This window comes from Tenrec ecaudatus, chromosome 6 (assembly GCF_050624435.1).
Source record: "Tenrec ecaudatus isolate mTenEca1 chromosome 6, mTenEca1.hap1, whole genome shotgun sequence".
Lineage (NCBI taxonomy): Eukaryota > Metazoa > Chordata > Mammalia > Afrosoricida > Tenrecidae > Tenrec > Tenrec ecaudatus.
Window position 1 is genome coordinate 99,127,058 of NC_134535.1, and position 26,989 is coordinate 99,154,046.

At 43.1% G+C, this 26,989-nt stretch overlaps 2 protein-coding genes across 5 annotated transcripts in view; both read right to left on the bottom strand.

Annotated features, from left to right (window-relative positions):
* Positions 1-26,989, bottom strand: part of BICD1 (BICD cargo adaptor 1) — a 228,890-nt gene that overhangs the window by 43,701 nt on the left and 158,200 nt on the right. For all 4 annotated transcript variants that reach the window (XM_075553038.1, XM_075553039.1, XM_075553036.1 and 1 more), the window contains exons 3-4: positions 10,245-10,397; positions 4,023-4,448 (exon numbers count right to left, since the gene is read on the bottom strand). In XM_075553038.1, coding sequence (XP_075409153.1) covers positions 4,023-4,448; positions 10,245-10,397 — 579 coding nt within the window. The remainder of the gene's footprint in view (positions 1-4,022; positions 4,449-10,244; positions 10,398-26,989) is intronic.
* On the bottom strand, positions 647-1,351 carry LOC142451111 (large ribosomal subunit protein eL19-like). The gene has a single exon (XM_075553034.1). The coding sequence runs from the start codon at positions 1,343-1,345 to the stop codon at positions 755-757; it is 591 nt and encodes a 196-aa protein (XP_075409149.1). The 5' UTR covers positions 1,346-1,351; the 3' UTR covers positions 647-754.

Here is a 26,989-nt window from a genome sequence, read left to right on the forward strand (position 1 = left end):
TTCCCCAGCAGATGGCAGTCTGGTATCTGAAGGCAAGAGATTCACTCCCTTAATTCCACCAAAGGCATCACCAGACTAGCTGTGGGGCTAATGAGTTACCTTCCCCTTTATGAAAGGGCCTTCCAGAAGTGAAGTAACTTACCCAAGATTTCTGATACTCAAGGCAAAAACAGAATTCTTTTTATTTTGGGGGGTGGGATGGATATCAGGTTTGCCACACACCTTCAGATGGGAGACGTGGCTCAAGTGCACAGAACCTTCTAACGTCATGCAAGACAAGAAGGCTATGGGCTAGGCCTGTTTCAAAAGGAAGATCTTCAAACTGCGGATCTCCTACAGGGCTACGAACTGATCGGTGTGACTTCAGTCCTGCGAAGGAAGGAATGACAGTCCAGCATGGGGTTGTCGTCTGTGGGAGAACCATCAAACCTTGTGGTTTGTACGGAAGCAGGGATACACTTTGCACACGCACGCACACACACATGCCAGCAGCAGCAGCAGCAGCGAATTAAGCCCAAGTGTATTTAAGCGTAGGGTCACTTCGAAAGAGAAACATCTCACCCAGATTTTCAGCTGGAAATAAGATTGGAAGCATCCTGTAGGACAGGGTGAGGTAAGGAGGATGGAGCTAAGGAAACACCTCTAGTTTTATTTTATTTTATTTTTTCAGGGGCAGGCCAGTAAGGCTTGCTTTTATTGAGTGACTGATCAATAGAAATGCCAAGGCCACTATGTACAGAGAAGAGAGGGGAGTTTATTTCTTGGTCTCTTCCTCCTTGGACAGAGTCTTGATGATCTCCTCTTTCTTGGCCTGGAGTCGCTCCTCACGGTGCTTGCGTGCTTCCTTGGTCTTAGACCTGCGTGCCTCAGCCTGGTCAGCCAGGAGCTTCTTGCGAGCCTTGTCTGCCTTCAGCTTGTGGATGTGTTCCATGAGAATCCGCTTGTTCTTAAACACGTTCCCCTTCACCTTCAGGTACAGGCTGTGATACATATGGCGGTCAATCTTCTTGGACTCCCGGTATCTCCTGAGCAGCCGGCGCAGAATCCTCATCCTCCTCATCCACGTGACCTTCTCGGGCATGCGGGCATTGGCAGTACCCTTTCGCTTACCTATGCCCATATGCCTGCCCTTCCGGCAGGCTAGGGTGTTTTTGCGGCATCGGGCCCGAGAATGGATGGTCACAGGCTTGCGGATGATAAGGCCATCTTTGATCAGTTTCCGGATTTGCTGACGGGAGTTGGCATTGACAATCTCATTGGTCTCCTTGGGGTCCAACCAGACTTTCTTCTTGCCGCAGCGGAGGACGCTGGAGGCGAGCCTTTTCTGAAGCCTGAGCATACTCATGGCTGCGGCCGCAGCGACGAAAGGGACACCTCTAGTTTTTAAAGGGTGCTTTCGAAAGGCAGGGGATGGTGGCTTTGACAATGGTGGGCCACCGTCTAGTTAGTCACAATGCTCATCCTTGGGTCTCCGACATATTTCTTTCTAATTTATATCAGGTGACAATTCTGAGTCAGGATGCTTCGAATCCTATCTCGGGCTGAAAACCTGGGGGAGATGTTTTAGGCTACACGCTCAGCCTGCCCTGCGAGTGGAGACATCGACCAGGCTTGCTCTCTCTGGGTCCAGCGGTTACTCTCCGGGCCTGCAGAAGGCGTGCTCCCAGAGCAGACCTATACTTGTGCTTTAGCAAGCAGAGCGTCCATCCCCTTGGCCGGCAGCAGTTCCAGTTCTGTCCCTGTCACTTAGAACTGGTCCAGTGCCAGCCAATGAACAAAATGGAAACGGATCCAAATAGCCTCTATTGGCGTGAACCCAAAGGCTAACTGGAATGGGCAAAGTACAGGGTACAAGCCCTGAATGGAAGATTGGGGACAGGGGTGGTCCCTCTCGGGAGCCGGCTCTATGACACGGCATTATTGCCGGGCCGTGCAGAGAAACCACATGATAAGTAGTGTAGTGTGCTGCCATCTTTGAGCCAGGAACCACTGTTTACGACTCAGCTGGTCAAAAGAGTGGGTGCCACACAATGTGCACACTGCCCTTGTTTCCAAAGAGAGAGACTGAGTTTCCAGCAGGGATTCAACCTGGCATTTTTCCCCCATTCCAGTTAGCACTCTGGCTCATTCACTTTTTAAACAGGTAGGCCCATTCTGGTATGGCTCACGGGCCATGACTGAAACAGTAGGAGGCTGGGAAATGGTGCACGAGGCGCTGGGTTCCTCTCCGTCTTCACAAACTCTCCACAACAACTAAAGGCAGGGGTTGGGTTCCAAGGTGCACAGCTTTCTCTCAGATGCAGTGCTTTGAATCCCAGCCAAATGCCAAGAAACAGGAAAACTATGAAAACACTCACTGCCCAGTCCTCAGTGTGCTGAGGCGGCAAGCTGAGGTACGGAAAACCGAGAACTGCGCTTTAAAGAGGGCAATCACCGCCTCTACGACAGCACCATTTCACGACCCAAAAGCTCAAAAGTCTTATCATAATTCAATGGGTGGTGATATTCAGACCACGCTGAACTTACAGGGCAGCAAAATTACATGTTGCCTTGTATGATCTTTATATGAATACTCATATCTCACTAAAGAAATGCTAATATTATTTGACTATTGAGAACTAACAAAGGAGCCATAGTGGTGTAGTGGATTACAGCGATAACCTTGAGGTTCACAGTTCTAAACCACCAGCTGCTGCATGGAAGAAAGATGAAGCTTTCTACTCCCATAGAGAATTAGCGTGAAGGAAACTCACAAGGAGCGATGCTCCCTTGCTCCTGCTCTAGAAGGTCACTACAGGTCAGAAGCCCCTCGATGGCAGTACTTTTTTTTTAAAGATCATTTTATTGGGGGCTCCTACAGCTCTTATCACTATCCATGCACCAACTGTATCAAGCATATTTGTACATATGTGGCCAGCATTATTTTCTAGACAGTGGCACTCCATTTAGAGATGCCACACTTGACCCCGGGGCTGCAGCTCTGGGCTCCAGCATAGGAACAACCGTGAGGAGGCACAGGACTGGGCAGGTTCACGCTATGTGCACAGGTAACTAGGGGTCAGAGCAGACTCCACGACCCCTAAGACAGCGACACGCCTGACCCTACTGGGTGAGGATAGTAGACAGGGTGCACACGGCAGAATCGTTTTCTTTCTGAAAAGGACCAGTGAGTGTCCGCACAGCTGCGTCTGCTCCCCTCGGCTCAAGTGTCCCCAAGAGACCCAGTCCTGCAGTGGGAAGGGTACTGGGTAACTCAGAGCAGGAGGCTGCAGGAGAAGCAGGCGACTGAGCGCCTTTTCTGAGCAGCTGCTGGTCTCCAGGCCCTACCCTAAAACCCTTAGCTCTTCAAGACCAGCAGCATGTCATTTGTGTCTGTAGGGTCTGCTCAGACTGTGGGGAGACAGCAGATGACTGAGACTGCAGGGGTCGGGGGTGGCTGCAGGGGCATAGCATGGGCAACAACCTCTATAGATCCATCTTGACCTCTAGCCCTACCAGTTGCCCGATCATCAGAGCTGCCATCGGTGCCTCTCACCCAGCCCCAGGTGTGCTCGAGCACCAGCGTGGCTATCAAAGCCCTGGGGTCCAGAGCTGAGAGGGCAGGGCTGAGAGGCCAGGCTTTGGGCAGGCGCCACCTGCACAGCGTCTTCCTACTCATTTAAAGCTGATTCTGCATGGCGATCTAACCACGAGCATCACCGAGGTCTTGGGACCATGCCCACAGTGGTTCAGGCACAGAATGTGCATTTTCTACCATGTCACTTGCGCATAAAGATTTGGAATTCTTTTGCTAGCCAGACAAGCTTAAGGAGGCTGTATTTCCTCCCTTCAGATCCAGTTCCATAAATGCCATGTGTCTCCTCGAGATTCATTTCTGAAAGCAAGGTGAATGAGAAGTTTCTCTTCACGAGCTGCAAAACCTTGTCTAGCACGTCTTTCTAAAACATTGTCCAATGAGGAGCAATCTTAAGTTTACAAAAAGCAACGTGGGATGAAAACAGAACACTCCTAAGAGTCCTTACCTGCATCAGTTGCTGCTTCAGCTTCTGCATCTCTGAAATGTTGAGCTCACTGAATAAGTCCGAGACGGGGTGCAGAGACTCTCCTTTCCTTAAGGTGGGAGTCCGGTAATCGCCATTCAGCTTCACTAGCGCCCCATGGATGTGCCCATTCATTTTGTCCTCGTTGTTGGGTTCACTCCCCTCCTCAGCAAACCTGAGCCCCTCCACGGCGAGGCTGATGTGGGTGTCGTTGAGGGGGGTGTACTGGGCGAGCTCCTTCCGCAGGCTGTTCTTTTGTTCCCTCTCGTTCTTCAGCGTCTCCAGGGCTTCTTCCAGCTGGTGCTCAGAGATCTCCTTCAGCCGCGTGGCATCCTCCAGCTGGCTGTTCAGCAGTACCGTCTCCTCCTCGAATCGCTTCATCTCGTGTTTTAAGCCTTCGTATTCAACCTGAATTAGATATGATAAGGAAGATTCATAAAACTAAAATTTGCGTTTTACAAAACTGCCATTGGACGCTCGAGTGGACGTAACAATCATTCTTAAAACTGGCCCATCTGTCTAAAACCAGTGATTTTAAATGCGCATGGCATGTAGTCTTTAAGGTGACACCAGTTGGTTTTTTTAGAAAATCAAACACTTAACACGTAAGTAAAATGGCGCTAGAAAAACCTTTTCTCCAACTTCATGGGATTCAGTGCTATTAATAAGTAAAATTCTATTTTATCTGAGATGACCAAGGATTCATCTACCATTAAATATTATTACTACATTAAATATTACTACATTAATATTTCTCTTACAGTTCACAAGGGGGAACTGCTTTACTAGTTATTCAGGAATAGTTTTGCAATAATTTATTAAGAATAGTCACAGTCCAAGAAAATAATGGATCACTATTATCTTTGCTTTACTAAATTATTAATAATAAAGACATTTTATATCTAGAAAAATATTAATTTTAAATGACAATAAGACTATAACTTCAAAAATAACTTTGAGAGTAAGACGAGAAAGCGTGTACGGAAAGCACCTGGGGGGGAAGGACGAGTTCTCCAGTAACAAACGATGCACGTGGAGACAGACAGGGACCCAGAGGGCATCCGAGGGCCTCCACTAGGGTCCCGCGTGCATTGCTCTGCCTTCTCTAATCCACACGCGGGACAGGGCTCTGCCATCCTGACCAAGGTCCAAGCAGAGCGATGGAGTGGGGGCTCACCTGTTCCCCTGCATAACGCAGCTCAACGCTGCTCATCTCCTTATTGGCCAGCACTGGTCACATGACACGTGGTGACAAGAAGGTGAAAATAAAATCCAGTGTTTTCTTTGAGTGTCCTAACACAATGCTGACCGGTCAACAGTATACTCATGTTTTCATGCTCCAATGTTGCAGTCTGCTCACACGTTAACTTGTGTTTGCACTTAAGTTTACATTGTTTGTAAGCCTGCAAGCAATACAGGCCTTTATAGGAGCCAGCTGCTCGGGCTAGTTTTGGTTTGAAATAGCTGGCCAGCAAAGAGTTAAGTCTAGGTAAAAACCGGGCAGTGCTTTGGGAGAGGTACAGCAGGGACATGCATTGAAAGGCAGCTGGCACCCTCCATGATAGGATCACTCCCGAGGGTCACACAGTCAAACCGTGTCTATTATTTACAACAATAATCATTAAGTACTAGTTGTTGCACCCAAATGTACCACTGAATACATTTTTAAAAGTGAAAAACAACAAATCTATCAGTAACATACTACTGTAATTGCCTTCTAAATGTATTCAAAAGGGAATTCCTAGGTTTGATATTGACAGTATTCGATCTCCGTTATTTAAGAGCACAGAAGCTTCATTGAAAAAGTAAATTATTCTGTAGGGGAAATCCATCCATGAGCAATAAACAGTTATGCTTTAACAATCCCAACCCGCTGTTGCCTCCACGAGGCACCAAAAGCATTCATGGACCCTGGCTACCAGCTCTCCCCAGTTGGAGGGTGGGAAAATACACCCTCCAAGGTCTCGTCCATCAATGCCGACTTCAAATCCCTTCAAGGCAGAGCAGTTCCTACATATTTACATTTGGAATCACAAATAAAAATTGGTATGGTTAACTATGTCCCAGTACAGTACAAGTTGATTGCAACTCAAGGCAACTTTATAGGATGGAGTAGTTCTGAACAATAGTGTTTCCAAGGCTGTAAGTCTTGCAATTAAGCAGGTGGACACATCTCTAACTCGTGTGACTGCTCCTGGATTCAAATGGCTACTTAACTAATAATTACTTGGAAATAATCAATCAATCAATCGTTAAAAGATACATGAAACCTCAGAAGGGAAACCTCGCCTGCTTCTCTGAACTAAGCGTTTGATAATGTCAGTAACGTAGATTTTTTTGATAAACATTAAACCAAGGTAGAAGCGTATACTAAACGATAGGTTTCTGAACTTATTTGACCTACTGCTCCCTTTTTGGGGAAAACAAATTACCCAGTGCCCGCTACCTTCCCCACCCCAACAATTAAAAACTTTTGTACTGTAGCTCATAAAAACCTGAACTCACTGCCATCAAGTTGATGTCGACTCATAGTGACCCTGTAAGACTGGAGAGAATGGTCCCTGTGAGTTCCCAAGATCGTAACTCTTCAGGGGAGTTGAAAACCCCATCTTCCTCCTGAGGAGCGGATTGTGGTTTCAAACAGCTGACTTAAAAGTTAGCAGCTCAATGTGTAATCATTACGCCACCAGGGCTCCTACTGCAGCCTACAATCCAAGGTAAAGTCTTTGTGTCTGCTTTTGAGATCCCTCTGAATTGTTCTACCCAGGGGTTGCATCGCCCAATTAGGGATCTAAAGCAACTTTCAGACCAGTCACCTTCATCTCTTAAAAGTAGTCTGGGGTATCTGAATATAAAATACTACACATACAATTTCATTGATTAGTGTTGATAGCAGATGCCAGTTTTTGTGAATAAGGGCTAGGGTACGCTTTCTTTCCTTAACCGAGAGCTCTGTGACACCACCGTGTCCTCGTTGGCACTAATGATGTCAAAGGGACCCATTAGACTCTTCATTGAGAAAATTACCATAATGCAGAAAAAAAGAAATAAAACTATGGAAATGTGTCAAGTTCCCCATTTTAAAAGAACGGTTGAGTTAGTCATCAATTGCTCTTTCAATTCCTGGTGGAAGGGGCAAGCAGACTGTAAACCGACAATACAAATTCCCAGAGAAGCAGCCCTTGGGTTAATGAATACTCACAGGATACCTTGGGAAGCTTTCAAGAATACCTAATCCTGGCCTTCATTAACCTCCCGAGTAAGTAAATTAGCCTAGCACATCTATTCCTGCTGGACTCTACAGGGAGGCTGCCTGGTTGCAGGCCGTGGGTTAAAGCATGTCTGCTCATGCCGAGTGGGAATCTGTATCAATCAGGTCACTTGAAATATTCTCTCTTCAGGTAAATGTACTCTAAGTCTTCTACATTATTTGCCAGGGAAAAAACAACAACAACAAAAACTAGTTTTAACAAGTTTTGGAGAAACATTAAAAGAAAACTTTTTTTAAATGTTCTAAATTTTATTTCTTCTCCTGTGAGCTCCACAACCCCAACCCCATCAAGACCTGCAGTGTCCACGGTACAGCCGCCGCTCAGAGCCAGAAAGGGAAGCAATGAGGACACAGCCTGGTAACCCTTTTAAAATTGTTCCCAAACGATCCTGCATACTCCTCCCTTAGCAGACCTCTTGTTCCCCACCCCTCCAAAGCTGGGGGAAGTGGCAATGATTAGCAATCAAATTTCAATGGTTTCACTACATGAATATTTTTTCCTCATCTGCAATTTTCCTTTTCCTTCACCCTGAACCACTGTATACGTTATCTATTAACAGCAATAGTAGTTTGGGGCATAGATGTCCTACGTGGGCAGGGAACAGGAATAGAACCATAGATCTTGTCTGGTCTCTAAGTATACAGGGGCAAAAATCTCTATGGAGTCTTGTATCTCGTCAGACTAGCACAGTGCCTGGCACACAGTTCGCCCACTGGAACTGGGAACTTCCAATACATTCAGATCCGAATGAAAAGGACTTGAACATCCTGTTCACCTTGGCTTAGCTACTAACAAGGTAGAGCTGTATCCCTAAAACAACCTATCATCACAGACCCAGCAACGCTATTGCTAATCCCTATGAAGAAAATCAAAGTACACCTCGATCCGAAAAACTTGAGATAGCTTCAATAAAATCTCAAAACAGCAACTTTTTAATCGGGTAATAGCTCTCTGCGTGGGCTATGTCCTCATTATTTTATCCTCATTGGTTGATACTTTCCAAATTTGTTTCCCTCTACAATTTGAAATAAATTGCCAAAGTATGGTAGGTGGGGAGCAAGCAGCAGTAGGGAGATCAAAGAGAATCCTGCTTTGCTTCTTTCATTTATAACACAAATTTATAGGCCTACACTTTTAATTAGAAGTTGGTGGGTACAATTTGTGCCAATTCCCATTACTCACTCCAGAAATAAACAGTCTACAACCATACCACCCTGAAAGAATCTGATCTCATTTGAATTAAACATTGAACTGAAGGGTCGATTAAAATTCTTCTTATCTAAAGAACATTCATTGTACACTATTTGGGAGAAAGACAAGGAGTTCTCCTCTGGTAACGAGCTACAATCTTAGAAGCCCAAGAGGGCGGTCCCAAGAGGGCGGTCCCACTCCAGCCTTGCAGAGTTGCTAAGAGGCGGGAATGACTCAATAGCCGTGACTTACTTTTGGTCTCATACTACACCGACCTGTCAATTTCCTTCTCAATTTTAACAGCAATGGGAGGGTTGAGAAATTTCATCATAAAACTTTTGTAAGGGAGATGATTAAGGAGTTACAGCAAAAGTGGATCAATTCCTTTCGGGGCATCTTGTTATCTAGTGTGCTAAAACAGAAAGGCCAACAGACATTTCTTTCTCACTACAAAGAGACTACAAGTCTGAATCCAGGGTGTGGATTCTCCAGGAAGGCTTTCTCTGGTCTGTCAGCTCTGGAGGAAGGGTCCTCGCCTCTTCTGAGCTTCTGCTCCTGTGTGACCTTCCTGTGGCACCACACCTCCACGCCCCCACCGACACCCCCCCCTCTAATATCAGCAGGCTCATTTGCTTGTTTAATCTTAAAAGAAGTTGACTCAGGACACACCTATCCCTCCTCATTAACATAACAAACACACCCCATCCCCAATTGGAATTATTACCAAAAACTCACTGCCACTGAGGGGATTCCGAGTGAAGGCAACCCCATAGCACAGGCTAGAACTGCCCCTGTGGTTTCTGAGACTAACTCCTTGTGGGAGTGGAAAGCCTCATCTTTCTCCCACAGAGCTACCGGTGGTTTTGAACTGCAGTGCAGCATGTGACCACTACACCGACAGGGCTCCTTAATAAAGGCATAGACTAGGTTAGGAATTACAACACGTATTTGGGGTGGGGCAGGGATGCCATTTGTCCTCTCAGGCATATACAAGGGGGCTTCAAACATTCATGGAATCGAAAGATAAAGAAATTCTTCTAAGAATGCTGGCAATTCCCTCCTATGTGCACATATATAAATGTCATAATTTTATGTATTTATAAGAATACCCAAAACTGTCAATAATAACCTTATCTCTTAGGGCAGGGATGGACTATCCACAGGGATAAAAAGAAGACGAAGCATCTGTTTTTTCTTATCTCTGTTGGCCACCTTGCTTGTCTAATCCCTGTTATATCTCAAAAGAGATGGATTTAAGGTACATCCACAGTCATCCTGCCTCATTAACATAACAAAGGCCGTCTGCTCCCCAAAAGAATTATAACCACAGCCATTACAAAAGAAAAACGAAAAACCACGAAAGAAACCACACCTTTGCCTTTGAGTCAATTTTGACCCAAAGAGGGCAGGAATTACAACACATATTCTTGGGGGACATATTTCAATCTGTTTCAACTAAGGTATAATCATACGACTTAACCTTAGTAGCCCTGGAGGTGTTATGGATACTTGTTGGACTGCTAACTACAAGATCAGCAGTTTGAAACCACCAGTCACTCTGAGGGAGAAAGATGAGGCTTTCTATTTCTCAAAAGTGACAGTCTCAGAAAATTACCAGGTCAGTTCTACTCTGCCTCGCAGGGGTTGATATGAGTCAGTATTGGTTTGATGGCAGTGAGCAATGAGCCATACGCTGAAGATCTTTCTGGAGTGCAGCCCAAGGGAACTCCCAGAGCCTCACCTGGTTCTGCTTTAACGTGGACACCAGTTTCTGCAACGTGATATTTTCTTCTTCCAGTTCAGTATAGTCCTGAAGGAGTCGGGCCTCACGGAACTTGTATTCTCGTATTTCATCCTTCATTCGTATTCTCTGTAGTTCCACCATCTCATTGCTCTGAAAAAAAAAAAGGAATAAACAATGAATACACACTTTCATTGTCCTAGGTTTTACGAGGTGTAAATAGTCTTGGTAATTAAAAAGCAATACTAAAGACGCTTCACAGAGTTGAATGAGTACAGCCATTTTAGAGTGGCAATCTCATGCAACTGCTAAAAGCATATAAGCATGACCCAGAAATGACACTTTAAGAACCATTCTTGCAGGCATCTCATAGATGTAAATAAAATGAAGACTATATACATGTATACTTACACCCACAGTCTCCCTACAGGACAGGGTTGAATGGCCCCTTTTTTGGCTTTCCGAGACCAGGAATCTTTATAAGACTAGACAGCCTCATCTTTCTCCTGTGAAGCAGTTGGTGGACTTGAACCAGTGACTTTGTGGTTAGCACTTCAGTGTGCAGTCCATGAATCAGAATCAACTCATTGGCAGTGAGTTTGGTTTTAGAATGTGTGTATATATATATACAAATAACTAAAAACTGTCTGTTTTCTTTGAGGGGAACTGTTAAATAAATTATCATGTATCCATTGAATGAGATGTTATAAAAATATGAAAATGAGAAAAAATAATGAGGAGTTTCATATACTAAAACAGAACTATATTCACAATATATTATTAATATGTAAAGCACCTTATAGACTAGCTTCCTGTTCAAACAAAGATAAATGTGAAGGAAAAGTACTGACCAGTCAAAGACCACACTGATCTGATGCAATACTTGGAAATCCATATGAAAACAAAACAAAAAGAATCATGCCTGCATTTAACCTCCAGGCCATAATCTTCTGACACTTGATACAAAATTACGGAAGGTTGACACTGAATACCAATTGCAATGTGGATAAATCTCACCTATATAACGTTGAGCTAAGGACGCCTGGTAAAAAGACTATCCTGCTGTAAGCTTCTGCGCGTACAAGGCTCAAAAGCGTGCCAAGCTAACTGACAGTGAGCCAACCTATACGGTAATGATCTCTGGACGAGGGGTACTGACATCTACAAGCAGGGGACCACTTTAAAAGGTTTCTGTCCTAACAGAAATGCGTCCAGAGTGGCACCGTGGGCTAGACATTGAACTGCTAATCACAAAGTCAGTGGTTCAAATCCACCAGTCACTCCTCTGGAGAAAGCTGGAGCTATTTGCTCCCGTAAAAATTTGAAGTCTCAGAAAGCCTATAAAAGGGAGTCAATGGCTGCAACAATGGGCTCAAACCTAAGTACAAAGGGGAGGATGGTGCAGGACAGCCATGTTTTGCTCTGTTGCCCTTGGGGCGGCTATGAGTTGGAGCCAACTCATTGACATCTAACAGTGGGTTTGGTTGGGGGTCCTAACGCAGGACCCTTCCTGATTTGTCTGCGTGTTCCCAAGTGCTCCTCGTGTTGCTTTACTTTCTACAGATCTTTACCACAAATAACTCCCTCCGACTCTGAGTTTATGCCTCGGACTGGTTTTGCTGCTCGCATTGTCTAAATGTCATGTTTCCTGATGACTTGGTCCCTAAGTACAAGTCTCCCTGGGTTCTGCTTATGTGGAAATAGCAAATCAGAAGCCCATACTCTTGCACGTAAGGAAAAAAGGAAACTGTATGTTCCATTCTAATTGATTCAGTCTGGCTAATCAGAAAGTTGTTTTGCGAGGTGGCTTGTTAGTTCTAAACCCCGGGAGGCAAGCGCATCGACTCTCGTGGGACGTACGACAGTCACGACCTACTATCCACTAAGGAAAAAGGAGGAGAGTGCAAGAATCCAAGTCCCGGGGCTTGGTGATATAAATCCCAACGTGTGCAGGGCAAGCGCTCTGTCAACATCAAAGGCATGCCTGTCCTTTTCCTTGTCGTGATGAGAGTTCTCCGGCTGCACTCTAGTGTTCCCTGCATTGAATGCATTCTCCTGTGGAATGTTATTAGCAATCTAATTACCGAACTAATTGGCTGCCTTGGAGTCTTGCATTCGACTTACTATGTGGACCATCATGAGGGGGTTAGTCAGAAACCTTCCACACCACCTAGCTTGGCTTTCCTTATAGCAAATCGAGGACGCTAGCAGTTACTGACACCCCCTCCATTATGTGACAATTGTCTTATGCCTCGTCTTAAGCTTCACTCTGGTCACGGCCGCCCTGCTCTGGGTGAGGAAAGTGGCCTTCTCGGTCACGTGGGTCTCGATTCAAATGCTCTCCACACAGAGGGACGTCCCTGAACAGTCCCCTCTCCCGCTGCACGCTGTGCCATTCACTGTCTGGAAGCAGGGTAGCTGAGGGCAGGGACTAGAGACAAAGGGGGAAAAAGGGTTGAGAGAAGAGCACTACTCTTTGCTTGAAGTTCCCTGACCTCTTTATGTATTTGCATTGATTTCATTCCTAAAAAGGATGTTTTCTGCCGTGTCCTTGACATGTGGCACGCTTCGGGCCCTTCTGGCCAGGGCATGAATAATAAAGCAGAAATAGAACAAAAACGAAATAAGGGAGACATGCGTGTACGGATGACTTTGCTTATTCTCTTATGTTGTTTTTCAAGAGGAAAGAGAAGGAGAAAAACATACTCTAAAATATTACAAAATCAGTGACATAATTAGACTTGTAATTCTTATTCATTAAGTTATCGAGCTACTTGAATCCAAAATATTACTTCATGTCTGTTTTGTTTTTAATCCCTGGTTTCTTGAACCACGCTCTGAGCATAGGTGCTGCACGAGCGTAGAAGACAAAGGCGTGGGTTTCCTAACTTGGCTCAAGAGCCCAATAACAACATTAACCCTGAGTTCTTTAATTTTGAAGAAACATGAAATCTTAATATTGTTTTTAGTTCCTAAGATATACATCATAATTTACTGAGTAACAGATATATATTTAGTTATCCTTATTTGGTATTTATAAGGATCTGAAAAAGTCAAAGATATTGGATGGCAGTCCTTTAGATAAAATTATCAAGAACAATATTTACATGTGAGACACTATAAAATGTGAATATATACATTGTAAATGATGGAGTAGCCAGAAATCTGACTCTTATACCCTGGGAGTTATCCATAAAATCACATGTGGTACAGTAATAACTGTCAAGAAAAATTTAAGACTAGGGCAAAGTTAATGAGGCTCACTAAACAAATAACTCATAAAAAAAAAGCTAATGAAGACTCCTGATGCTAATTAGGGACAAGAAGAAAAGGAAAAAGCTTTGCTAGGAGACTGATTAAATGGATCTCGATAGAAAACAAACCTTTATTTTGTTAGAAATCCCTGTTTTACTGACTGCCAAAGATTAAATTCTAAAGGCATTATTTTTGCATCCAAAATACAGTTAAAAGATTGCCATTACTGATTTTTGCACTCCCACGAGGTATCTCAGGCAATACTTTTCTTCCTGATAAGATGGTCTGAGTGAGCTCTACAGAGAGCTCCCATGGAGGATGAGATGAGAAGGAGGAAGCAGGAGCAATGGGTCCACTGGGAGTGCTTTCACCTTCACCTGCTGAGACCTGAGCACCTGCCTCTCCTCAAGGGGAGACGGGGTTAGACATACTTCATACTTCACTATTTGTATAGCACCTGAGTGAGGGAGCATTCTTGAAGTTTTTATTTTAATAAACTTTAAAATGACTTCTTCAAGTAGTAATGTAAGAAAAATAAGGTCTCTCCTCTAAGAGAATATAGACATAAACTTTTTTCACCACTGGAGGAATAAGATATGTATTCTTATTTCTCTTACAATTACATAACTATTAGTCTCTCTTTTAAAAAAATCATTTTATTGAGAGCTCTTACAATGCTTATTACAAGCCACATATCAACTGTATCAGGCATATTTGTACATATGTTAGCATTCTTTTCTAGAGTTACTTTCTATCCTGCCCTTGGCATCAGCTCCTCTTTTCCCCTCCCTCCTCCCCACACCCTTGTGACCCCTTGATAGATTACTATAAATTATAAATTAACTATACTCATTATCATATGATATGCTAATAATAGTCTTATAATTATCTAATTTTCTCATATGTAAAGTGAGATCTCATCAGCGAAGCACATGGCTGCTAAGTGAAAGGTTGATGGTTCAAACCCACTGAGCGACTCAATGGAGAGAGACCTGGTGATCTACTCCCCAAGGTGAAACTGAAACCACAGCCATCGAGCTGAATCCGACTTGCAGCGACCCCGAAAGGCAGGGTAGAACTGCCTCTGTGAGTCTCCACGTCTGAAACGCAACAGGAAAAGAAAGCTTTGTCTTTCTTCTGCAGTGCAGCTGTGGTTTCGAAATGCTGACTATGGTTAGCAGACCAAAGCATGGCCACCGAAAAACTCTATGAGCTTTATTCTTTTATACGAGGTCTCTAGGGGTCTAAACCCTAGGTTCTCCAACTTGGCTGATCACTGGAATCACCTGGGGAGCGGTTGAGACTACAGATCCCTGGGCTCCCTAAGACAACTAATGAACCAGAATCTCTGTTGGGAAGAGCCCAGGGAGCTATCATTTTTCCTAGGTGATTTACCTAGATAGATCCCTAGGTGATTCCAATGAGTGGTCAAGTTTGGGAATTTGGGGTCTTAAATCAACTTGAAAGCCCTTAATGACAACAACTAGTAATAGCCAGTCACTATGAGTTCATTGAATCTGACTCTTGGCAACTCCTTGTGGGTCAAAGTAGAGATGTTCCTCATAGGGTTTTCAAAGAGTGATGGTCAGAAATATGTTGCCAGGTACTTCTCCCAGGCACTACCGGCTGAACTTGAACCTCCCACCTTTAGGTTAATTGTTGGAGTACACCAACAATTTGTACCACCCAGGAAGTCCACACAGTAATTTGGTGGGTTTAATGATAGAACAGAAGGTCCTAGTGGTTCAGTGATGGAATTCTCATATATGATGTGGGCGACTTGGCTGGCAATAGTGGGATAAGCATTGGGTGCTAACAAGGACAGTGACAAAGATAAGGCTCTGTTCCTATAAAGAAAGCTGATGGTGGCCAGTTATCAAAAGATATAGCATCTGGGTTCTTAAAGGCTTGAGGGTAGACAAGTGGCCGTCTAGCTCAGAAGCAACAAAGCCCACATGGAGAAGCACACCAGCCTGTGCGATCACGAGAGATGTTGAAGGAATCAGGTATCAGGCATCATCAGAACAAAAAAATCTTACCATAGCGAATGAGCAGGGGAGTGCAGAGTGGAGACCCAAAGCCCATTTGTAGGCCACTGGACATCCCCTTGCAGAGGGATCTCGGGGAGTAGATGAGCCAGACATGGTGCAATGTAGCAACAATGAAAAATACAAATACAACTTTCCTCTAGTTCCTAAATGCTCTCCCCCCCCCACCCCACTATCATGATCCGAATTCTACCTTGCAAGTCTGGCTAGACCAGAGGATGTACAGTGGTACAGATAGGAACCAGAAACACAGGGAATCCAGGATGGATGATCCCTTCAGAACCAGGGATGTGAGTGGCGATACTGGGAGGGTAGAGGAAGGGTGGGTTGGAAAGGGGGAACCGATTACAAGGATCTACATGTGACCTCCTCCTTGGGGGACAGACAACAGAAAAGTGGGTGAAGGGAGAAGTCGGACAGGGAAAGATATGACAAAATAATAATTTATAAATTATCAAGGGTTCATGAGGGATGGGGGAACAGGGAGGGAGTGGGGGAAAATGAGGACCTGATGTCAGGGGCTTAAGTGGAGAGCAAATGTTTTGAGAATGATGAGGGCAATGAATATACAAATGTGCTTTACACAATGTATGTATGTATGTATGGATTGTGGTAAGAGTTGTATGAGCCCCTAATAAAATGATTTATAAACAAAACATCAAAAAAAACAAAACAAAACAAAAAAGCTGGGGTGGGCGGGTGGGGCGCAAAAAAAAAAAACAAAACAAAAAGACTGCCAGTCAGGGGCCCTTCCAATGTGCAGCTAACAAGCACAAGAAGGGGACAGCCTAGGGAAATCCGAAGAGGTGTAAGGCCCACAGTGGCTGGACCATACCACAATGGAGCAAGTGCTGTTACAGAGGTTCCTCCCGTGTGAGTCAAGAAAATCTGTATAAAGCAAGTTAAGTTGGGTAGAACCTTAAAGTCAAGTCAAGTTAACCAAATGGATAAAAATAGGGCAAGCTTTCCAATCAGAAGTGAACCCGAGAAGAAAAGCAGGGTCATAATGCACTAAGGGCAGTAGTAAATTACCCAATAATCAGACTGAGCCAGGGCACCAGCAAAGCAGGGGTTTGGGGAAGAAAATCTCATCAAATCAAGTATGTCCAATTATCTGCAATGTTGTTAACCTTTGGGATAACAAGGAGGAACCAAACTAATGTCTGTGCTTACAATCCTAACAAGGCTGGAGTCAGGAAATGATGCCGTTTGGTGTGGCTGGCACAAAGTGAATTTGCAGGAAGTTCTGTGTTAAACAAAGGAATTTGGAGAGTTATCAAAGTCTTTTTAGACAAAACAGCTGCATGATCAGATCTATGTTTTGATAAGTGACTCTGAATGTATGAAGGACAGACTAGGATGAAAAGCAAGAATCACAAAGAACAAACCAAACAACTGCTTTGATGGCCCAAAGTGAGTGAGGCCATGAGGAATACTGAGGAGACGTGTCAGGAACATCTCAGAGTCTGAAATGGTAGGCTTTGCTCATTGACTGATGCATTACTAGAGAGGAATCAGACAAGACCAGATTTTTTTCACAAGTCATAAAAAGTCAAGTCTTATTGGTCTATCAGGTAGACATATAGGCTCCACAAGTCTTCAGGGGAAAAAGAAGATCCAAGGCACCATATAATCAGCATCTTTCAAAATGCAACCCAGACCTAACAACTGGGCAATAACCAAGATGAGCAAATATGGCAAGTTTGAAATGTGGCTTTAAAGCAAACATGCTCAGCAAGAAAAATATATACATGTAAAGCTACAGCTGAAAACACAAAAAAGAAACTTGTGGCTTCAAGACAGCGTTCTCATCGCAGAGTTCGGCAATAGGCTGGTTCAGTGGTGTGTTATAGGAAAGGGTGGCTCTGTTGGGTAAGCCTTGGACCACTAACCACAAGGTCCATGGTTCAAGCCTATAAGTCACTCTGTGAGAGAACGATGAGATACCTAAGATAAGCTCATTAGGAGCGGGAAACTGCTAAATGGCAGTGGGTTTGGTTTTTAAATTTTATATGAAATCTCTAGGAGTCAGGAAAGGTGGGCTTTCTACTCCTGTACAGTTACAGTCTTGCAAACTCACAGGAGGCAGTTCTACCCTGTCCTATAGGGTTGCTTTGAGGGCATCGACTTGATGGCCGTTATGTTTTTAAAACTTAGAATAGGCAAATGCACTGAGATCAAAATCAATAAGTGGTTATCAGGGGCTAGGCAGGGATTATATGAGAAGTTATTGCTTAAAGAATATTGAGTTTCTGCTTGCAGTATTGAAAACCTTTGTAAAATGGACCACAGTAAGGCTTATACAAAGACTCTCTGGGTGGTGAAAGCAATTAAGTGTTCAAATATTATCGGAAACATTGATGGTTCGAATCCACCTATTGGTGCCGTGGAAGACCAGCCTAGCTATCTGCTTCTAAAAAGTCCCAGCCCCGGACTATAGCTCTGTCTCTGCTCTGAGACACGAGGTGGCCATGCGTTAGACTGAGCTGATAGCATGTAACAGCAGTAGCAGCAGTGGTTGAAAAACATGGTGAATATCATGAACGCCACTGATTTGGTTGCCTGACAAAACTTAAACTGTTCATTTGGAAAACATCAGGTGAAATACGGTTTAGCGATTCACTTATTTCTTTTGCTGCTGGGCATTTCAGAGTCACTAACAGGCTAGTGTGCATGGAGATCTTCAAAGGACAAGACAAGTTCAGCTGTGTTAGCTACATTCATTTGACCACACAACCTGTACCCTTTTATGGGAGCACTTAGGCAATTCTCAGCCCAAATTGTAGAAAACATCAATCGAGGATAAAAGAAAATTATAATACTTCTACAGCTGGGGTGAGCACTACAAAGGTCCTAACCCCAAGCCCGGTTTAGAGGTTCAAGCCCACCAGCTGGCTGGCTCCTGAGGAGACAGAGGAGGTCACCTGCTCTTGTGGAGATATGCAACCTCGGACACCGGTGCAGGGTTGCACTGAGTCTGACTGGGCTTAGTGGCAGTGGTTTGATTTATTTTCTGGCTGAGGGCTGACTGGACCATCACATTTAACTCACAGCATACGATTTATGAGATAGAAAAAAGGGTGCGATGGGACAGTCAAATCCTTACTGACAAGGAGTGCGAAATACATGTAATAAAGTGATCGTGAATCCAAGGCTCCTCAACTTTCCCTTTGAAACGATGTCAATCTGGTTCTGAAGAAAGGGTCCCGTGAAAGGTGTATCTATTCTAAATCAAATCTGAAGTAACACCGGCTTCATTCCTCTAGAAAGCAAGGATAAACACATTTAGCCAGTGGTTTGCCCCTCGATACTTCATTTCCAACATTTATCTTAAGCAAACTCTTGACGGTCACATAAAATCTGCCCTTTTAAGGAACTGAAATCAGTGGCATAACACACAGCTGGTTTCTGTGTACTCTAATTTATAGTATTTTCTTACATAAAAGAACATTTTACAAAGATGTAATTAAGTAATAAAACTGCTTACTAAATGTTTTAATTGGTATCTTTACTGAGTGGAACATGTGTTTTAAAGAAAGCTTTTTATAGGTTTCCCCCATCATTGTCAGCTTTACGGTATCATTTACCTATCACATAATTCACCTATTTATTTACAGTAAATGATCCATTGTTCATAGTGTTAGGACCATCAGCTCTCTCTATTTTATGACATTTTCATTGCTCCCCCTCCATAGATCTGGTACGCCTGTCACTGCTCCACATTCTTTAAAAGCCATCCCCTAGACCTAGGGAACCATTCATCTACTTTTTGTGTCTATATATTTGCCTATTCTGAATTGTATATAAATGGAATTGTACAATATGTAGTCTGTTGTGACAGTAAGCTGTCAATCAGTTTCGTTTCTGCTGATAAAAATATCTTCATTTTTCAAAATCTATCAGCAGCTGTCGGCAGTACAAAATCCATTTCCACCATGACAGGGAAGTACTGCAATGTGTTGGCATTTCTCCAGCATGAAGCAGATCCAGCCATTGTGATTTCATGAGGGAGGATGATCATTCACTCAGTAAGCTGCAATTTTTTTTTTAATTAATGAAATTGTAACTTGTGACCTAGCTATTAGAACCTGAGGAGACTGATTTGCTTTGGAACAAACCTTTGTAAATATAAACCACTGGAATTGTTCTCCAAAATCGCGACCACAGTCAGGAAGCTACTGATGACTTCCCACTACAGTCTAGGGACTGCTTTCCTACTTGCTTAAATTTTTGTTCTCTTTAAAACTCGGAGATGCAAAACATCATAGTGAATGACAGTTTTCTTATCGGATACAGTCACCTTATGCCTATGAATATGATGCTGCCTTGATTGAGATTTTTGTAGTAGAATAATTCATTACATAGAAAAGGGAAATATAAGTGAGGCACTAAATTCATGTACAATCTAGAGTGTGCATTGAAGATGAACACTGGGTTCAGAGACATTCCAGGAAGAATTCAATCTCTAGCAAAAATAATCTTGTATGTCAAGCTCACAGACTTTACTGGGATCTTTCTGCACAGATCATCTAAATCAAGAGCACCAAACCAAACCTATGGCCACCGAGGCATTTTCAACTCGTAACACCAACAAAGTCATTGCCATCGAATCAATTTTCACTCACAGCATCTCTTTAGGATAGAACTGAACTGTCCCTGTGGGTCTCTGAGACTAAATCTTTAGGGGAATAGAAAGCCTCATCTTTTCTCTTTTAAAAATTATTTTATTGGGGGCTCTTAAGCTCTTACAACAACCCATACATTCATTATATCAAGCACATTTGTGTATATGTTGTTATCATCATTTTCAAAACATTTTCTTTCTACTTGAGACCTTGGTATCAGCTCATTTCCCACCCCCCCTTCTTCCTCTCCCACTCTCACCCTTGATAAATTATAAATTATTATTTTCATATCTTACACCATCCACTGTCTCCCTTCACCATGTTTCTGCTGTCACACTGTGTGCCTGTGTGTTGGGGGGTAATGTGTTTATCATATGTCCATCATTGCCATTAGGTCCCCCTTCCTCCCCCCATCTCTCCCCTCATGGCATTGCTATTCTCATTATTGTTCCTGAGGTGTTTCTCTGTCCTGGATTCTGTGTAAGCTTCATTTATTCCTGCAGAGCAGCAGGTGGTTTTGAACTGCTGACCTTGTGGATGACAGTCCAGTGCTTAAGCCATGTTCCCACCAGGGCTCGTTTCTGACTCACGGGGTTTCTGGGGCTTTAAATCTTTATGGGAGCAGAAATCTTCATCTTGTCCTAGGTCCCATCGGACAATGTGAAACTGCTCCTGTGGGCTTCCACCAGAAGTCTAAAGATCATTGATTATAAGTAATTTTAGCTCCCTTCAACATGGGAATACACTGTGTAGATTTTAATTAAGAGACACCATGAAAGGAAAAGAGATGACAAAGATAGAGATTTATGTCAATAAAATAATTTATATGATTTTTTATAACATTTAAAAATTGAGATAATATTTTTAAATTAGAAGGATAAGAGGTTAGAAAGGATTGAGATAACAAGCAAAGTCAGTTATCATTGTGAATGAGGGGGAGTACAGAGTGGAAACCCAAAGCCCATCTGTAGTCAACTGGACATCCCCTTACAGAAGGGTCGCGGGGAGGAGATGAGCCAGTCAGGGTGCAGTATAGCAATGATGAAACATACAACTTTCCTCTAGTTCTTTGATGCTTCCTCCCCCTCACCCAATCATGATCCCAATTCTACCTTACAAATCTGGCTAGACCAGAGAATGTACATTGGTACAGATAAGAGCTGGAAACACAGAGAATCCAGGACAGATAACACCTTAGGACCAATAATGAGAGTAGCGATACCAGGAGGGTAAGGGTAAGTAGAAAAGGGGAACTGATCACAAGGATCTACATATAACCCCCTCCCAGGGGGAGGAACAACAGAAAAGTGGGTGAAGGGAGATGTCACAGTGTAAGACATGACAAAATAATAATATTGTATAAATTAAGTAGGGTTCATGAGGTAGGGGCAGCGGGGAGGGTGGGGAAAAAGGAGGAGCTGATACCAAGGGTTCAAGTAGAAAGCAAATGTTTTGAGAATGATGATGGCAACAAATGTACAAATGTGCTTGACCCAATGGATGATTGTATGAATTGTGATAAGAGATGTAAGCGTCTCCAATAAAAATATCTAATTAAAAAAAAAACAAAGCCAGGATCATCAGGAAGAAAAAGTTGATAATGTTTGGTTGAGATGATTCAGGAAACAAGACGTTAGACATGGCGCTGATTGAAGACTTTGGGGCATTAGTACAATACATAATCTGAATGAAGTTAGATATTGATCCTTCAGGGGACTGAAAGTTATTAGCACAGTATGGTTGTTTATTTCTCAGGTCTGTGTGTAGCGAAGACAGAACAGAAAGACTTAGGCTACTCTGGTCTGGTTTTTCAGGAGCAAGACGAGACTGTCGACTCCCATAAAGCGTTCCAGAGGCAGAGACCCACGGAGGCAGGAGTCGGGCTGTGACGCAGACTCAATGGCAGCGGCTCTGGTTTTGTTTTGAGGAGTCAGGTCTCAGACACTGTAATGGGGTATCCAGTCAGTCTTCGTGAACTGTTCTTTACGCTAGGACAAAATGCCTTTATCTATAACACAAATGTGAGCTCAAATATTGAAGGAGAATGCTTGAAATAATAGTGATGTAACTACTCAAATGGGGTCTTCAACATAGGAAATAATATATTTTAAAAATAGCGAGAGCTGTTTTTTCATAAAGAGGTGGGTTACAGAGTAAAAATATTTATGAATTGGGATCTGAGTTCAAATATGGACTTTTGTCAAAAACATTCTGTCAGTTTTCTAATGTCTAAAATTAGAAGTATTAGTTTTTCTGTTGTCAGAATTTTCTACAGAAACAAATAAGAAAGTATGTCTGGAAACATTCTGTAAATAATAGTTAGCTTTAGTAAGAGGTAGTTTTATAAAAGCCAATTAACTGTACTGGAGGTCTTCAGAATGTTCATTCATAGCACTACCCACTGGAAGACTCTTTGGGAAAAAAAAAATCAACATGTAGCTGTAACTCAAACTCATCACATGAACGATTTGTGTGAGGAGTTAGGCTCCAGATTGAGGAATTAGGAAAACACACACATACACACACTGCATAGAAACACTTGCATCTTGTCTTCAACAGTTGAGTTTCCCCACCAGCCCACTGAACTCAACTGGACACCATTGGTTTTAAGATGTTATTTTTATATATAAAAAAGATGTTATTTATATTTCCAGGATCGTCTCACATTTTGCTTATTTTAAAACTCTGTATCACTAAAATCTGTACCCTCACGCAATATTCCTCAATTGCAAACCACGATATTCACTTATTTATTGAACAAGCACTCACACAATGCTGACAAACACCCGTTATTAATCCCACTTAACAGAGAGGTGAATTGAGGAATGCAATGCTCAAAGCTACAGAGTATGTGGGTAGCAGGGTCAGGAGTCACACCTGGGCCCTCTAAATCTAGAACTCATGTTCTAAACCACCTTGCTACCTCTACTAACAGCTTATTTAGGAGAGCTGGTCATTAAGTGGGGTAGCTATTGCTAACCAGGTTATTATTACCTCTAATTTTATGTCATGGTTTTCTCCTCTATGTAAAATAACGAATTAAGATAAACATCAATGCCACAGTATCTCTGTCCCAGGTTATAATGCTTTAGTGGATACTCTTCCGGAAATATGTTATCTGTTTTAATTTTTCAAGATGATTTTCTACAAAAGTTCCTTCCGATTCCAGAGCTAATAGTGTAATGGTAGAAATAGTTACCCGTGGTTTGGACATGCATTGCCTCTCAGACAGATAACGTTCATAGGTAGGAACTCTGGCTGCTGCGGGAAGGTACTACCTGGGACCCGGATGCTCACGTGCTTCCAGAATCTTTCCCCTTGAAGACGTTCATTATCCCAGGAATGTGAGTCGCGATGGCTAGTGCGGGTAGAACTCCAGTTGTGTTGCATTTATCAAATGTAAATGATAAAGCACTGAGCTAGCTTTTTGGGTCGCTTAAATTCCCATTTTCAATAATAATAGAAGCCGAAGAAACTCAAGAATGCACTTTAAGCGTAATGATGAAAGGTGATCTACTTTCTATAATCTACATGCAACACTTTAAAGAACCGACTTTACTAAAATCTTCCTGGTATCAATGTGCTCTTCTTGTTTTAAAATAAGTAGAATCGGAACTTTGGAATCAGTCAAACAAGGGAATCTGGGGTGGCAGAAGAGGTGAGAGCTGGGGAAGGTAAACGCTGAAAAGCCCAGGGGAGAGAGAGACAGTGTTAGCTAAGGGCAGGGAGTACTGCGGAAGGCCCACTGTCACAAGAGGTGTTGGTAGCTCCATGCTTCTCTCTAGGGACCCCTGCGAGTCTGAGACTGACCCGGGGCCATAACAGGGACAAAATGGACCGGTGATTTATAATGTGCCGCTGAAAGTAAAAACATCCCTGGAGGGACCTTCCATTAGCTGGCCAATATTATTTATAGAAGATGATTGATATCCATTTCAATATGTCATCTACTGCCAGGGTTTAGCTACACCAACAGTGGGGTATAAAAGCCTCCTCTTGAGACAAAGAATTGGACCTGCATCTTGGTAGTTGCACAATCTGAACATGAAGTGCACTTGTGAGACTAAGACCAGGCCCTGAGTGCTGCGTCTGGAAGTCTCGGGACGCTGTTTCTCCAGATTCTTACGTTTATTAAAGCCTCAGATACTTCCCTTTGTAATTGATGGCATTTCAGTAAATACAAACAAAAAGAGAAACGTGTTAGGAACCTGTAACTCAGTAATTACAAATCCCAGCAAGCATCCAACTAAACCAAAATCACTGCCGTTGAGTCAGCTATGACACATAGCAACCTATCGGGAAGAATGGTCTCAAGTAGTCCCTGTGGGTCTCCCGAGACAGTAACGGTTAACAGGAGTAGAAAGCCACATCTTTTTCTCAAGAAGCGGCTAGTGGATCCAAACTGCTGACCTTGTGGTTTGCAGCCCAACTTGTAACCACTATGTTACCAGGGCTGTTCTGGCAAGCACTCAGCAAGACCCAGAAGAAGAAAAGACAGCCTCTGGCAGCACATTCTTGCAGACTCTGATGAGGCTCACTCTCAGGTTACCAGAAGTCCAAGGTCCAACGCAAACAGAGATGCCAGGAACATGAACTGCATTTGAATTGTTCTGCCTTCCAAAAAAGATAATACACTTAGACATTTTTTCACACACTCCAATTTCGAATAGAATGGTTTCCCTAGAAACTATAACTTTGCAGGCAAGATCGCTAAGCCAAAGACAGGATTATCAGACAAGATGCATAGAAGAAAACATCTGAACACATACTCCTGAGGGTGATTCCATGTATGAAATGTGTGGGAATACAGTTATGTGACATTTCAAATACAAAACTCGGTTTGTTGTTGGCAGGACGAGGTAAACAGATCCTAGATTTCATAGGCTTCTCTTTCTTTTATACTCAAAATAACAACTGGTTTATTGTCATTGCTTATTTTATAATCATTCAGAGTGACCTTTTGAATAATATACAACAGCTTCACACTAGGAAACCTTGGTTTTTGTCTTAAGAAAAGTTATTTTAACTACATGTATATCATTTCTCAGTCGTAATACTGAAATATCTGAGGTATTAAACAACACGAATTGTATAACTCTACTATGTAACCAAAACATCACACTGCTCACTGCCCCTGAGGCCATCCCAATGGACGCTATAAAACTCAGCCCTCCTGCAGAAGGGTTCGCATGGAGACTCAGTATCTTTCCTGGAGCAGCCAGCCTCATCCCTCTGTGGCACAGCTGCTGCGTTGGAATGTGGTTAGCAGCCGATGGCTGACCCACAGGGCCATGCAGGGCCATTACAGAATCCTTGCTTTTGTTGTTAGGTGCCCTGCGGTGTGCGACAGACGGAAACATGGCCGGGTCCGGCACCATCTTCACAGTTCTTGTTAAATTCAAGGCCATCATGGCAGCCAGGTGTCAATCTTATCTTGTTGAGGACCTTCAACTTTACTAAGCATGATGTTTTGTTTCTAAGGAACTGTCTCTCCTGATGACATGTCCAAAGTAGAAGTCTCACCATCCTTGCTACGCAGAAACATGTTGCATGTACTTCCTCCAGGAGAGAGCTGTCCTCTTTCAGGGCAGCCCGCGATGCTTCCAGTGTACTTTGCCAACACTAATCCACATGCCTTCATTCTTCTGTGGTCTCCCATAGTCCGTGTCCAGCTATCACATGCGTAGGTGGCCACTGAAAACTACCATGGCCTGGCAGGTTTACCTTGGTCTGCAACGTGACATCTTCAGTCCTTAACACGTTAAAGAGATCTTCTGCAGCGTATTTTTTCCAATGCACTATATTGTTTGATTTCTTTACTGTTTCCATAAGAGGTCATTGTAGATCCAACCAAAACTGAATCCTTGGGAACTTCTATAGTTTCTCTATCCTGATGTTGTCTATTGGTCCAGTGGGGATGATTTTGGTTTTCTTTACATTGAGTTGTAAGGCATACTTTATTATCAATAATTAATATCTTATGCATGATAATATTATCTGATGGTAATTCATACCAGTTAATATACTATGCGTTGATGGTAATTAAGTACAGTATAAGTAAATAAACACTTTCAGTTTACAGTGTACTATAGAATGAGTAAGCTAAATGTGCTTGACTCAATGGATGGATAGCTGGATTGTGATAAGAGTTATATGAACCCCCAATATTTTTTTTTTTTGTTCTCAGCCTTCCGAAGGCCATCTTTAATAAAATGTTTTTTTTAAATAAAAATAAAAGTGAGTAAACTTTGGTCTAGTGGGATTAAGGAACTTGATGTATGTCAAGAATTTGGACATGATCGGCCTGGAATTTGACCGAGGTCCTTCTCTAAGCCACTCTGGCTTCGGCTTCTGGCTTCACACACTGAGGTAGACTAAAATCGGCAAGGAGAAAATGCAAAGTTCTCTGCAAATTAAGAGGCAGCTCAGAGCACTGTAAAAACAGAACTGAGGGGCCACAGCCTTGGGCTCCGGGTAAAGTTTTATTTAGCTCCAAGAAAGGACACTAATTGGGAGTGGAAATGGCAGTCTTGGGGGCCTGAGGATGTGTTTTACCGAGGGGCTTGCAGGATGGTTCCCTTCCCCCAGCCCTGGGAAATATTTTTGGAAAGCTTGTAAATGGTTTTCTGGTGCCTAATTGCCAGGTGCCCTCCATCCTTTGGGCTGTGAGGTTGAGGAGAGTCTAATGGCTTCTGGCTGGTGAGCAACTGGTCTCTATGTTGTTCTTTCAAGACCCATGAACACATTTCATTCATAGGGGCCCACTCAGTTTGAAGAGGGGAAGAAAAGCTTTTATAGGGAGCGGAGTCCAATTAGA